Below are 14,806 nucleotides of genomic sequence, written 5' to 3' on the forward strand. Positions count from 1 at the left end.
GCGGCAAGGAATTTATATAGTACCTGTCAATCTTCAGCCATTAAATCTAGACAACATAACTCAGTCAGCTCAGTGTTAATATTTTGTGATCATTTTCCCCGAAGAGTAGGCACAACATCGCTGGTGACCGAAAGCCACTGGTATATCTGTACTTGTATACACTTACGCCAACACACGACCAAATTCATAAGCCGTACCATTACTAGGTCACAGGCTATTCTGATTGAACGCTCAATACACAAATGCCGAGATCGACATGACGTTCGGTTAAGAGATAGAGTTCAGGGTGGTGGGGAAGCGGCCCGGGCTTGACGGTGAGGGTGTGGTCAAGGCGACCATTGGGGGGGGGGGATAACCTGACCAATTACCCACTTATTTAAATGAATTATGGGTCTATCTGACCAATTTTATGATTGGCTGTATTGAGGTGAAGTGGGTCCACCTGACCATGGAATTTTTAATCGGTCAGGTGCACGGACCAGTTACTGATTGCGTCCCACTACTGATTGGGGTGCATACCCCATATTAATATTTAAATCCCTATTCCATTCTGATTCTCTTCCTTTTCCCTCCGTAACCCTTTCAAATCGTATGCGCCCCCCCCCCCCCCTGGCGCACCGATTCCTAATTACTTCCGAATCAGTTCAGAAATCCGACATCATGCCTTCATACAAGGATTCTGTAAGTACAATGGAATCGGTTTAGGATCGATTCAGAACTGATTCAGAATCAGGACGATTACAAGACCTACAAAGAAGGTCTTCTCCAGGGCGGCAAGAACCACCGCATGGAGGATCTTCCTCCCTTCGAGTTCAACGAGGTAAGTGATTCAGAAGCGATTCCACAACGATTCAGAAGCAGTTCTGAATCGATTCAGGCTGGCGAAGTCAAGCTCGCCCCTGGCGAACTCTACTGCCGCTGGGGTGGTAGATCCAGCAGCATCACGTGCACCAAGGTAATTCAGAATCAGTTCCGGATCAGTTCAGAACTAATTTCGAATCGATTAGACGGAGCGGTTCTCGAGCGAGTCGAACCTCAAGAACCACATCAAGAAGCACAAGCTCGACGGGGTCCCGGCCAAGGTTAAGAGCCGCAAGTCCGGCGCGAACTCCGTCGAGGAGAACGATGATGCAGCTGGTAAGTGATTCTGAACTGATTCTGTACCGATTCTGAACTAGTTCTAAACTGATTATGAATAGAATTCTACGACCGCATCCACGGCATCGCCATCGGCGCTCGCGATGACAGCGAGCTGCAGACTCCTTCCAAGAAACGGAAGGCGCAGACCCCTCCCCCCCTTCTTGCCGTGCAGTTCAGAACTAATTACGAATCGATTCAGAATGTCCTCCCGCCCTTCGCGATCAGGAATGTGAGGTCTGGGCCCGCTTTGAGGATGATGAAGAAGATGAGGCCTGAATCAATTCAGGATCGGTTTGGAACCAGTTTGGGACTTCTTTCGGGACCGATTTGGAACCGCTTTAGAATCAATTCTTTATAGATACCCGGGGCGTTCGGTTTTTAAGCTTTTTTTTAAAAAAAAAGCATTTCTAAATCAATACAGAAATGATTTAGAATCGATTCTCTACCTATCCTATATGCTATCAAAGTCCTAACCTTCTCCGCCGCTCTGCTAACTCTAGTTCCTTTTCTTGTAGTTCAAGCTTCTGTTTTTCAACTAGAAGTTTTCTTGCTTCTAATTCTAATCGCTTTTCTTCTAATTCTAGACTTTGCTTCTGTAAGTCAAAGTCATCTTGTTGTCCCTGTCTGATTTCGTTTCTTAAGTTAGAAATAGATGTTCTTTGGAGAGTATTTGACCTAATAACCCCAGAAGATGAAGCATGGGAAAGACGAGGGGATCGATTCCGAATCGCTTCTGAAAGACTTCGGGATCGATTCGGAATTGAGGATGGACTTCTTGAATTAGTACCCCTTGAGGGACTAGACGTAAAGAGTCGGGTTGATAAAAGCCTTTCAACACGTTCATTATCTAGTTGCTCACGGGATTCCCTCTGGCGTTGGCGTTTAAGTTCTAAAATAATTTAGAAATAATTATTAATAAATATTAAAGTATTTTTAACTTACGTAAACGGCTTGCAGCTGTATTATAACGGCCAATAATAGAAACATCTTTCCAGGAAAGCCGGATTCCTAGTGTTGTAAACACTGTATCCTGCTCTAAAAGATGGCGATCGTATTCTGCACATCTAAGTACTTTTGAATTAGTTCTCAACGCATTCCAAACCAATTCCGAATCAATTCAGAAGGGATTCCAAACTTACTTCTGGATACATGTAAGTAATGGTAAATACCGATTACTCCAAGTATATGAGGCTTCATGTAAAACCTCAACAGTATTTGTATTAGGTATGAATTGACTCCAATCTGATAAGGGGATTTTAGAGCAGTTCTGATTAAGTCCAGCTGCAATTGTTTTTCGGGCTTTATGTTGAGCCCATGCTTTTATTTGAGGTTCAGCTAAGTAAATTAGTTCCCAAGTGATTCTGAAGCGATTCGGAAGCGATATAGAATTGATCCTTACTCTCAAATGCCTGACATAAAGCGAAGTAGTCTTCTGAGGAACGGCAGAATAGTAGGCTGCGCATTTGATTCCATAGAGAGTCAGGGCTACGGTCTTCTGTACAGTATGCCTCAATCCCTCGTTGGAAATGAATTAAACAGAAGCGTACAGAGCGTTCAACCTGCCATGCCCATGGTCTATGCTCTGGGTCACATTCCAGAGATAGATATTTCCCAAACCCTAGATAATTAGTTATAAATCGGTTCTGAATCGGTTTAGAAACTATTAAGAACCCATACCAATAAGGTTTTTATGGTCTTGATCAACTGTAATACCTAGTAGACCCCTACCATGAAGGTGTTTCCACTTGACTTTATATCCAAATTTCTTATAAAGTAGTTTAAACACAATTGTATACATCTGCTGATACATTTCTGTACTTTCAGAATTGGTAAAAACTCGGATAAGTGGAATTGCTAAAATAGTTAGGAATCTGTTAAGAATCCGTTCTAAATCGATTTAGAAGCGATTACGCACCTTTCGAAGATATCGAATTATACCATCCCCAAATAACCTCAACTTCCTCCTTTCCAGCTAGATGTTTATAGTTTGTATCTACCTGGAAAGTATTAAAAGCCTCTTTCTTCCATAATTCAGCTTGCTCTGCATGAAATACAATACATAGGTATGTATTGCCGTCATCATTAAAGTACTGAATATACTATAAGTAAATTAGTATTGAACCCGCTCAGAACCGATTCAGAATCACTTCATACCCGAATTTGACGCCTAGTTTGAGCATACTGGTATTCATACCAAATCGCTAGACGTGAACAGCCTGCTGGAAAGCTAATTGCTTCTTGTTTACGGATAATTGAGCGTAAGAAGTCTGTATTTGCTAGACTTTGATGAACGCTTGTAATAGTCTGGCTATTATAAGTATCACAGAATTCCTGAAGTTCGCGAGATTGTAGGAATGCATCTAGAATCAATACTGGATTAGTTCTGAATCGGTTCGGAAACGATTCTAAAAGGATTCTCACTTAACCCCGTTCTAGGTTGATTGATCTTCTGGACTACCTGTTGCAGCCCAGATATAATACCAGCTGGGGCTCTAACTGGTGGTGGTGGTGGATGTAAATGGACCCCATGAGAAGTTAGAAGAATAACTGGGGTAGCTTCTAGATCAAGCGGGACCCAGAAGTTCCATTTTACTGAACACGTAATTTGAAGAATTGTTTCAGGAACGATATGATTAGCGTCTAGATTGATTCAGAATCAGTTGGGAACCCATTTGGAATCGATTCGATACTAATTTACTTACCGCATCGTGTAATTCTCCTCTTATTGCTAGCAAAAAGATAACAGCTATCAGTAGGGGAGCTTTCTTCTATACTTCCCCCTTGAAGTATAGTTTTGATTAGAGGTAAATATAGCTGGAATTCGATTGGAGGAAAGCCAATATAATGGTTTTCTCCTTGGAGACTTTGTGACCAGCAGATGCAGCGGGCTGTAATCTGGGAAGTTCCTGGAATATACTAAAGTGATTCCGAATCAGTTCCAAATTGAATCCCAATCCATTCAGAAAGGCTTCTTACCCCATACTCTGTTTTAACTACTTCAAGACTACATCTTTCTGTAAACGGTCGGCAGGCGGTATGTTGTTGGAAACGTTTTATCTGTGCTTGTGCCCATCTATTTATAAGTATTAGTATATTATTTCTAAAAGGGTTCCGAACCCGTTCGGAATCGATTCTGAATGCTTACGAAACTGCTTTCCGTTTGAGATCATACTGTAGTACCTCTGTTCGTAATGCTTCAATACTTTGCAAGATTTCTGGGGTAACTTTCTGATGCTTCCAGCATGGAAGATTCTGATCGAAATAAGAGCATGCCTTTCCACCTGTACAAGTGTAAGTTGAACGTAAACAAACAGCATTTTGAAGGAATGCTGAAGTCGTCCGTTTTGGTGGGAATTGCCGGGCATGGTTGTACTGAATCTGTGATGTAATTAGTTCTGAAGTAGTTCGGGATCGATCCCGGATCGATTCAAAAGTAGTTCGTTTACCATTCTCCAAGGCGATTTAATATCCTCCTCATTTAAAGTCCTTATATCAATAACATAAAGGACTCCATTCTCACTTGTTTCTGGATATTCTATAAATGTAGGTAGAAAGATTACTTTTTGAGCAAGTACATGAACATCCCTGAGGCTATTATGCCCAGAACGGGTTGCCTCTGATGAAACAAGTGTTGGAGGTATTTCTGAATCGGTTTCGAGTTGATCCTGAATCGATTTAGAACTAATTCCAAAGTCGTTCTCATATATCCCTACCTCCTCATTTACTGGTAAGCCAGACTGGGCCTGGGCTGGTAGTTGATAGTAAAGATTTAAGTCTTCTTCAGCTTCTGCATCAAGACTAGTAGGTTCTAATAGAGGACTTATTCCCTCTAGGCGAGGGAAGAGATTTTCAATCGATTGAAGAGCCATTGTAAATCGATTCGGAACGGATTTGGAAGCGTTTAAATGTCGTATGTTCTTACAAAAAGTATGTCAAGGGTGAGGTTTCAAACCGCGCTAAGGAATTTCAACCTGACCATAGCTAACTAGCTGACCATGGTCAGCTGATCTCAGGGTAGCCCCACAAATCACAAAATAAGTGGGTAATTGGTCAGGTTATCCCCCCCCCCCAATGGTCGCCTTGACCACACCCTCCTTGACGGTTGTCGCTGGGATGCCAGAGGCATTCATAATGACACCCCGTAAGAGAATAACACGACTCATGTAGGAGGTTAAACAACTGTCTGTCGTTGGAAAAGCTTAGAAATTGTCCACGAAGGATGGCCGGTGTATGAATGCCTCCTGCCTTCCCAAGCTAGGAGACCATGTATCTCTTCCCGTATCTGGCAGGTTAATCAAACCGTTAGAAACTGGCCTAAAGCAGCGTTGGAGAAGGCTTTGGAGTGAAATATTAACTATTACGAAGTCCTGTAAGGTGCAAAGTCTTGTGTGTAGACAAGTAATATGCGCCAAGTAAGTCTCGCCGTGACACCCTGGCGGCTCTCTTGCATGATCGCTCACTAATTCACACCTTTCACGATTCACCTGACTACCCTCTAAGATTGATGGAATTAGCAGCCGGCTATTGCAGTCCATGGGCATATCCGCAAGTCCTCGCTCTTTTGTCTTCTTTCTCCTACCCTGGTATTCTCCGGTTTCTCCAGTGCTTATACCGATATTGAAGAACGAGGATGCTGACATCCGCGAGAGTTGATATCCAAGTCGGGTTTCTTTCCCTGTCAACCAAAGGACGCGTTCGTTGCTTGCTCCTCGAATACCAGTAGAACCCGGTCTTCTAAATGGCTTTCACATGGACAATGTGGATCAACCCTCATGAGTTTATCGAGGTATACCACTTGTTGTTCCTCCAAGATTCAACCCATAAAAAGCTCGAATAACCAATAAAGTTCATAGAAGCTACTCAAAACTTCTTCTAAATTAATGGTAATCCACCTGATTTGTATGCGGCATTGATTAGGACAACCCCAGGGCACTAATATAGGAAAGATTGAAACCCCTAACAGAGGAGCTTTCGATGGGTTGCGAGCACAGCTCATATATTATTCAAACAGTCCAATTGTGTTATAGATAGCAGGCTCTGAGAAACTCCGACGTCTCAATCACCATGTCACAAGTAGTAAGACTTGAGGAACAACGTCAATACAACTTGCCCGATCCACCTATTCTCTTCCACACGGTCCGACCATTGCCCTGTTGTACCTCTCAAAGACCAGCAAATGGTCATTCCAACTCATTAGCCTTCGTAATCAACTGCGCGCATTTTCCACCGTCAGCAACTCATCTGTCAAGCCTGCAACTCTGGAATGATTGGACTAGGCGCATCAATGAGCAAATTCCATGTAACCGAGACCGGCGAAGTGCCGGCATAAACTATCGACATCGTTCTCATCTACTGGAGCCCAACGAGTTGAACGATCTGGTCTGCTGCACCCTGTTCTACGGTAAGACGACTGACTTAATCGGCCACGACGCCACCTCTTGCACCTGAGCCGGGTCAGAGTGTTGTGATAAGGGAGCTGTCTCGGCTGAGCTCTTGCTACCTGCAGTTTACAACAATAGCTGATTGAAAAGCGGTCCTCAATGGTCACCAACCATAGACACGGAAGAACACCATCTAAATCGACGTTGTTTACACGAAGGAGAACGCCCATCAAGATTCTGGCCTGGCTGATCGGGGGCCTCGTTCTAGGCGCCGTCATACTGCACATTTGCGAACTGCTTCACTTGCTGAATATTTCCCGTCTTAGCTGTGCGGCCAGTCAACCTGGGCATAGGTAGATACGTCCTTGGTCAAGTTTCTCTCGCGCTGAATAGGTGACGTTTGGAGAATTAATCCAACTAGTCATGCTATCTGCTTTGGATCATCTACGCTGCTGAACAAGGCAACCGGAAGTTGACCGCAGGTCTGATTCGGAGAATGACTCCCGCTTATAATCATAGGTCAGAGGGGTTGAGCTTGTCAAGGCCATCGTTATATGCGCCAGACTACACCCGTAAAGTTGCCACCGCAGACCGGTGGTAATTCATCGTTATTGCGGCTCTAACAAGAGCCCAAGGCAGCATCCCTTGGAGTTAAATTATCTTTTCAAGTAGAAAACCATTGGCACCCTGCAAGTGCCTACATTCAAGCCGAAAGTGTCTTTAAGACGCCAAAGTTTGAAAGTAATGGTTCAACAACAACCAGTGATCTATCTGTACTAGATCACTAGACGAACATTTATCTTGCAAAGCTGGCTCTATATAACGTTTCAAGGACAAGCCGAGTACGTACAACAGCCACAAGGTTCACTGCCGAGGAATCCAGAGTATAAGTTGCTTTCACCCTTTGGCTCGAGCTGGAATCTTGTGGGACATTTCTTCGTCACGATGAACGGCATGGGCGCAATGCTGGTTGTACGTCTTTCCAAAGCACGTCGACCCTTGGGTTGTAGTCCATCAAACCGAGCATGATAGACGTATACTAATGGATGACGCTCAGCTGGGTTCAGGAGAGCTGCAAAAGGCACCGACTAGCGGTCATAAGCCCGTCTGCCTGGATGCATCATTGCACATGGAACATACAGCATAGAGAGCAGCCTAGAGAGCTGCCCTTTCGAGTAGCTCGAGATCACAAGCCATACTTCGATATCACAGTCTGGATGCTAGCGCATCACCCACCGGTAAATAACGGGCACCAACAATTGCCTGTCGAGAGCTCCATCGCGTTAATGGCCTTGTACGGCGAGAATTCCTCAGCAGACAATCTGTCCTCATCGTACGGAGCTTCTTGATGCCCTAGATGTGAGGTAATCACAACACCAACATTTGGGAAGGAATGATCGAGTGTAACCCCAGCGGGAGTTGTCGGAAGGCGTAAAACGCCAAAAGTGAAAGGGAGTAGGAGCTATTCGATCGATAGGTCGGAAAAGGAAAGGAGCTTGGGCCAGGCAAAGCTCTGGAACGTCGCGGACGACGCCAACCGAAATGATGCAGCAAAAATTTTTCCTTCTTTTTTTCTTTGTTGACGCCGGGACGGACTCGCTCGGATGGTTTGTTGGTGCTCCCACGCAACACGGTCGATCGATGTAAAGGCGGTCGGTCAATTGATTGGAACTACGCGGTCGCCAAGAGTAAAATGAGCGTCGAGCTCTCGTGTCGGCGTAGTGTTGTCGCAAGGATAGCTGCAAATATTCGCTTGTCGGTCTGGGCTTTGTATGGAATGTTGTAACGAAATGCTGGAAGCTTTCCCAATTGATCCCTTCCGGGATTAATTTTTTGGTTTTCCGTCAGGGTCACCTGCAGCTTTCTCCCGCTTTGGAAGGCTGCATTGTTCTTTTTCTTTGGTTGAAATCTCCTAGCAATCCCGGAAGGACGTTGGGATGTCACCGCACCTTCTGGGCATGTGGCGTCTCACACCCGTTCTTGCCCGCTGGTGCTGGCTAGGCGCTGACTAGGCAGGCATCGGGTGTTTCGGTTGATGATGCAGCCACAACGGAATTTTAAGCTTGAGCCTAAGGCAACGACGTCTCCTTCGGACGGCGCCTACCTTGGCCGGCAGGAGACCGGCACGGCAGGGACGCAGCCATTTGCAGCGAGGGAGGAACTGTCCGAGGGGAGACAAGTAGCCGGAGCTTGGTCCCGGGATAAAGGAGAGAAAAGAATTTTTTTTTTTGGTCCGTAGTCATTCATTGGCGTTGTATCATGCCTTCCCCTAGGCGTCATCGGCTATCCCGCTCAATTGGCTCACTGAAGCAAACAAAAATAATATTGCTTTTTCCTGCGACACTCAATTTTAAGATATGATCGGAATGCAGATGTCAGACACAGTGACTCAGTAGCACAAGAAAAGTTTTCGTCTCAGCCATTGGCTTTTTTGAGAAAGCTCAACGCGAATGACACTGCATTGACGCAGGACACCCAGCAGTGATGCGTCATTTTTGAGGCTCTTGAGCCTCAGGCATGCAGAAACCTTAGTTAGTAGAGAGACAACGGCAATCACAGCCAGAGTCAGTGTGCGCCAACGGCGTTCCGGCATTTCTTCTGCAGCAACCATCAGCAAGAAGGAAAAAACAGCCATCAAACCAGCCAGCAGTATCGGCTTTGCCTTCAGAGCAGTAAAACAGCTTGAAGCTTGAGGCTTGAGGCTTGAGGCTTGGCCAAACAGAATTTTCCTTCTGCCGTCAAGGCTTACTTAGTAGTAGTGTCCGTGTAGAAAGTACCTTCAACCGTACAGGTACTTGTTTCCCCCCGAGACAGGGCAGGACCCACTCGTCATCTTACGGTCTGCACGCTGTGTGTACGTACTGGCAAAGGGCTGCATTTGCATTCGTACCGACAGCTGGGATTGACAACGCTAGATTTACGTTTGACGCTGATTCAATCTCGCAGATAGTCCTTTTGTGGGCCCTGACATTACGGTTGCGGTTGCGGTGTTGCACCCCATCTCGGCCATCTCAGACACTGGAGCCTCGGAGGTCGGCTGAATGGCGCCAGACGTTTTCTCATTGGCGGTTATTCCGAACCGGGCAGCTGTCACCAGCCCAGCAGACGCTGAGTGCCAGCGCACGCCAGCCAGGTTTCTGGGTTTCTGCCGGGATCTCACGTAACACTCGTCTACTGGTCATGCGGTAAGGGGGACAGCCTGGAAGGGGTGTGTGATCGGGTGCAGTCGCCGACACCGTCCCAAAACAGTACTAGGCCTATGCGCAGTGTGCTTCGATTGACTTCATCCCATCAATGGTGAGGGTGGCCTGGCGATATGAGGAAAAACTTTGATACGGTTGGATTGGTCGAAAATTAACGGAAGGAAGAGGGAATGAAAGGGAAAAAAATCTAAACGGAGGGCCATCACTCTTCAGAAGGTCTTTCAATCAGTGATTCGTCTCACCGCGTCCCTTTTTATCTCTGGGACCAACGTTCCAACTTTGGTTGTCGTGTCCACTTTCTTCTTCTTGTTTTCTGAGAGATTTTTCGGGTCCACCCACGTGTGAGTGCTGGGCTGCGGCTGATTGGGCTAACAAGCCTCAAAGTGGGGGCTTAGACGGTGCCGAGTGGGGGTCACCGCAAAAAGCCATGACCGGTTTGATATCAAAGCTGACCTTGTCTCCAGCGTGCTCTGATTGTACCTTTTTTTTTTCCCCTTCCCTGACGGCTTTCCGCTTGCGTGCCTGAGGGAACGTTTTTTTGAGAAAATTTTCTCGTCATGGGAAGCCCGTCTATCGAATTTGGCACCGGGCCGTATCCCCAACATCGACCACCACCGATTTCTTCCATTGCTTGAACGTCTCGAGTGTCTAACGAGGCATCAATGAAAATGTTGTATCAACTCGAGTGAGAGGGTGTATAGTGGATTCGGAGTTGCAAGTTGCTGCTCATCAACCATTGGGAACAATAACGGATTCAATCCGTAACTCTTTCTTTCTCATTGCCGGTCGTGACGGACTCAACCCTGTGGATTCTTCCAGCCTCGACACAAGCAAACCCACTTCTCATGATTCGTGTTCCCGGCCAAGGGGCCCCTTAGGTCCTTTTTCCTTCCACAACGTACCTAAGCCTGAGGCGTCTACGCAGCACGGCAGTACCCAAGATCAACCATTATCCCCTTTCTTTCCAGGATTCCCTTCGCCGCCCAGCCTCCCGACAATGCCCGAGATCGGTGCGAGGGCGTGTGTGTTGGGTCCGTTTGGTGGATGAAGGTCCACGATATGTCAACGAATAGTCACGTCTTAACCTGATTGGGACGCCTCGCACATTGCGAAATCCATCCCGGCGCCGGGCCCACCGAGCGAATGGATTCACCAATGTCTCTCCTGTTTGATCCGATGGATGGCCACAGTATTGCCGCAACAAAGTGCCCAGTCACCGTATCAACCTCAGGTTTCAATTGAACCTGTTCCCTGGTTACTCCGTGGAACCTTGGGCCCAGTGGCCGAGCCATCTGGATCAACTTCCGCCGTCCCGTTGCCCGGGCCCCTGCCCTCTCGTTCTACCGAGCTTGCCATCACCTGAGCAGAGCTTTTCCCATCCTCGAAGCTTTTTCTCTCTTCTCCTTTTCCTCCTTCCACTTTACCTCTCCATCCCCAATCTGTCTCTTGTTTTCCTATCTTCTTCCTTCCAGTCCATCACCGGTCCTATTCCACCACCTCTCCCCTCCATCAGTCACAATGGCCTCCACTCGTGTCCTCGCCTCCAGACTCGCCACCCAGATGGCCACCAAGGCCGCCCGCCCTGCGGTGCGTGTCTCTGCCATGCCCAAGCGCACCATCTCTGGTAAGTTTTTTCTGATGACACGTTCGAGATGAAGTCGAGAAAGAGAAAGAGCGAAGGAAGAGATCAAAGAGGAGGGAAAGAAGGACAACGACGAACCATATACACCCGCCGATGAAGAGCCAATTGGCCTCGCCGGCACCCGATCCGACGTCCATACGATGTCGATATCGGCCTCTTCCTTCCTGTCTTCCCCCCCGACCATCATGAGCACAAGCACATCTCAAAAAAAAGACAATCTCGAATTCACCGTTTCTGACACGACTGCGAATTTTCAGGCTTCAGCCCCCTCCAGGTTGCCCGCAAGCAGGCTGTCCAGGCCAAGCCCTTCGCCCAGACCAAGCGCGCCTACTCTTCTGAGATCGCCCAGGCCATGGTCGAGGTCTCCAAGAACTTGGGTATGGGTTCCGCCGCCATCGGTCTGACTGGTGCTGGTATCGGTATCGGTCTGGTCTTCGCTGCCCTCCTTAACGGTGTTGCCCGCAACCCCGCCCTCCGTGGCCAGCTTTTCTCCTACGCCATTCTGGGTTTCGCTTTCGTCGAGGCCATCGGTCTTTTCGACCTCATGGTTGCCCTCATGGCCAAGTTCGTATGTCACACCCAATATTCCCCCACAATATCTCAATTGAGATGTGTGAAATGTTTCCAATTGATACTGACCAACATCACAGACGTAAGCGATTTATTTCGCACTGGCGAGCTGGGGAGAAACAGGTGGCAGCTTTGGACAAGCTGTCTCTTGATGCCCTTCTCCCCTGGGACAGGTCGCCTTTTCATCTGCGGTTATCACCCTACTGTATGATGAGAAAGAGTAATAGACGGGAAAACTTAGACAGCATGGTGGGCATCTTAGAAGTATAGAGGTCATAGACCGCACGGCTATGTTGTGTTGTATAGATGGAGAAACTTCCGTGGTTGGCGATGAAGAGCCTGGGGACAACGCACTACTCCATCCAGCGAAATGGTTTTTTTGCTTGTTACCACTTTATCCGCTCGCTGGGAATTTTCTTCCCCACGTATCTCCCCCCCGTGGCTCCTGGCCCTGATACATTTTTTCTGTAAAAATACTAGAAACCTCAAAACTCACTCTCTGTGTCTCCTCATCGCGATCGTGACGTGAAATTCTAAACGAACAACGGAAGCACTTGCCTGGATCCGGGCTTCACAATGACATTCCCATAGTGTCTGATTACTTTTCCTCGGCAGTCAGACTCACCCATTAAACATTTTTAGACGAAAAAAGCAGCATGCGGCATCTCCACTCTAGAACGGGAGAGCTCATGAAGCTCTGAGATGTCAAAGTGAATTGGCCAATGTGAGATGAGAATTGGAAAGGGGGCGTGTGAAAAGAAGCTGCGAGCTTCACTTGAGCCGGGAGCTATTGCGGGCTCCCTCACGCGAAAAAAAAAAAAAAAGAGCGGGAAGGGGGCGACAAGGGAAGCCTCTCTCTCCCCATGGGGGAGAGTCACAAGTCCCAAATTGAAACTACCCTTTCGACTTCCCGTCCGTTCCTATCCCTTCTTCTCTGCGGCGGCCCCTCCCCATGGTTCGAACCAACAACCCGTGAGACCGTCCGATTCAGATCTGAGCCTGACGAAGCGCTGACGGGGTAGTTGGGTGGATAGTGGCGCGCCTGTTCTTCAGCAGCTGCCAGCCCATTTCACACCGCTGGACGAACGGATGGGAGACGGCCCTCTCTCTCTCTCTTCTCCCTTTGCTCTGTCTGTCACTCACTTGAGATCCCGGCCATCAATTGAACCAAAGACAACACATAGGTGTCCAACAGCAGCCAAAGTGCTCGGTCTCCGAGGTTCCGCCCGCTCATTGGACCGTATGTCCTTATCTCGCGATTTCGAGTCCCGAGTCGTGTCCGAACGCAAAACAACAAAAAATCCCGCTTTTTTTTTTTTCCTAACCCCCTCCTCCCGCTTGACAGTCCAGCCTAGGTGGGCAAGCTTCCTCTCAAACGGCGACGTCCGAGAGGGTTGAACTCAATTGATCTCTCAAAAAAGGATACCCAACGCAGGCTTTCACTCTGCTTGAACCTTCTGCTCTTCCCGCTGGCAATCTGCTGCGGAAAAAAACCAAAGTGAATGATGGCCCATGTGATGTGACGCCTTTGGCCCCGATCTCGATGGTCGCGACCGAGCTTGCTCGGGCGAGCGCCCGTCTCAACACTCTGTACCGGAGTACCTCTCTTCTTCTTTTTTTCCCTTTCTATTTTTTCCGATGGCAAAACCCCAGTTTCGTGCGAACAGGGCCCCATTCATTTTCTCCCCCCGCCCTTCCGTTTCGCAAAAACCGAAGGGGGAAAGGAAAATCGAAATCCTTTTCTCTTATCGCGGGATCCGCAATCATCGTGGCTCACTAACTCCCCCTTCCCTCCGCCCCCTTGGCCAAAAGTCGGCGGGTCTGACGGGGCGGTTCCACAGTATGGCATCATGACATTTGCTGGAATCGGGTCCGTTACCAATTTCATTTTTCATTAGTAGGGATCTCACCGTTTCTGTTACTTGTGTAGCGACCGTTTTCCATACACACTTTTAGCGGACGGCGGATGTGGTGTGTGCTGTAGTTGCTTGATGAGACGAAATGCTAAATGACGATGGGATGTCGTTGAATGGATTAGATAATTCGCCCAGGGGGTGTGTGTGAGTGTGTGCGCCAAATGTGATATACCAAGGGAAAGGTAATGACATATGTTCCCCTCACGCAGGTCTCGTTCGATTTTTTCCGAGACCTGGGCTCATTTGCATACACACATAAGCACTCACTCACTTTACTCCAACTTTTTTTTTTTTTTTGTTTTTTTTTCTGTGAGGAGGAGGGGATGCCGAACCGAGGGTTTGGTTCGGTACAACGGCGACCGCAGGAGACGAGGGAGAGAAAACCACGCAAATGACAACCCCCACCCCCACTCTTTGCCTGTGTAGGATAGGACATTACTTGGAAGGATTTTTTCTGGAAAAAAACAAGGTACTTGACTTGGGTGGTTTGTTTTGACGACGTGCGTGCATTTCACTGAAGATTTGTTTGGTGGTTGGAAAAGAAGTATATGCGGAGCAAAGCTGTTTTCGGCCTCCCGATTGACAGTCAGTCTTACAAAGTGGATAGATGGATTATCTTAGTTAGACTACAGCGAGTGGACTTGTCAGACCGTTTTCAGAGAACTCCGGGAGACCGTCCGGGATGCGTGGGCATGAGTCAGGGTTCGCGGGATGTATGGTCCGGGTTCCATGACGCGATGGACGGCCTGCTTACCGCGACGCCTGCTTCCAAGGTCGGAAACAGCTTCGCTAAGGGACGCTTTGCTCGGGGGTGGCGAGACGTAGTGACTTTGGCCTGATGTTACTCTTGACCATCGCTCTTTTCGAACACTCGTGAAATAATCTGTAAAATTGCCTCCCCGGAAAGCAACAGGACAGAGGTGACTACTAGACCACGGAGACTTGACATCCCTC

The 14,806-nt window shown here is 47.7% G+C and overlaps 2 protein-coding genes across 2 annotated transcripts; both read left to right on the forward strand.

The window, feature by feature from the left end:
• Window positions 1-660: 660 nt before the first annotated feature.
• On the forward strand, window positions 661-1,924 carry CTRU02_206283 (uncharacterized protein; the record flags this gene model as incomplete). Its single annotated transcript, XM_036728119.2, has 6 exons — window positions 661-681; window positions 734-820; window positions 878-955; window positions 1,008-1,137; window positions 1,200-1,369; window positions 1,829-1,924. The coding sequence occupies 6 exons, from the start codon at window positions 661-663 to the stop codon at window positions 1,922-1,924; spliced, it is 582 nt and encodes a 193-aa protein (XP_036580233.2).
• Window positions 1,925-11,242: 9,318 nt separating this feature from the next.
• On the forward strand, window positions 11,243-12,022 carry CTRU02_206284 (ATP synthase subunit; the record flags this gene model as incomplete). The annotated part of the gene is made up of 3 exons (XM_036728117.1): window positions 11,243-11,348; window positions 11,624-11,937; window positions 12,017-12,022. 3 exons carry the CDS (start codon window positions 11,243-11,245, stop codon window positions 12,020-12,022), a joined length of 426 nt encoding a protein of 141 aa, XP_036580231.1.
• Window positions 12,023-14,806: the final 2,784 nt, after the last annotated feature.

Source organism: Colletotrichum truncatum (assembly GCF_014235925.2).
Source record: "Colletotrichum truncatum strain CMES1059 chromosome Unknown Contig_0003, whole genome shotgun sequence".
Classification (NCBI taxonomy): domain Eukaryota; kingdom Fungi; phylum Ascomycota; class Sordariomycetes; order Glomerellales; family Glomerellaceae; genus Colletotrichum; species Colletotrichum truncatum.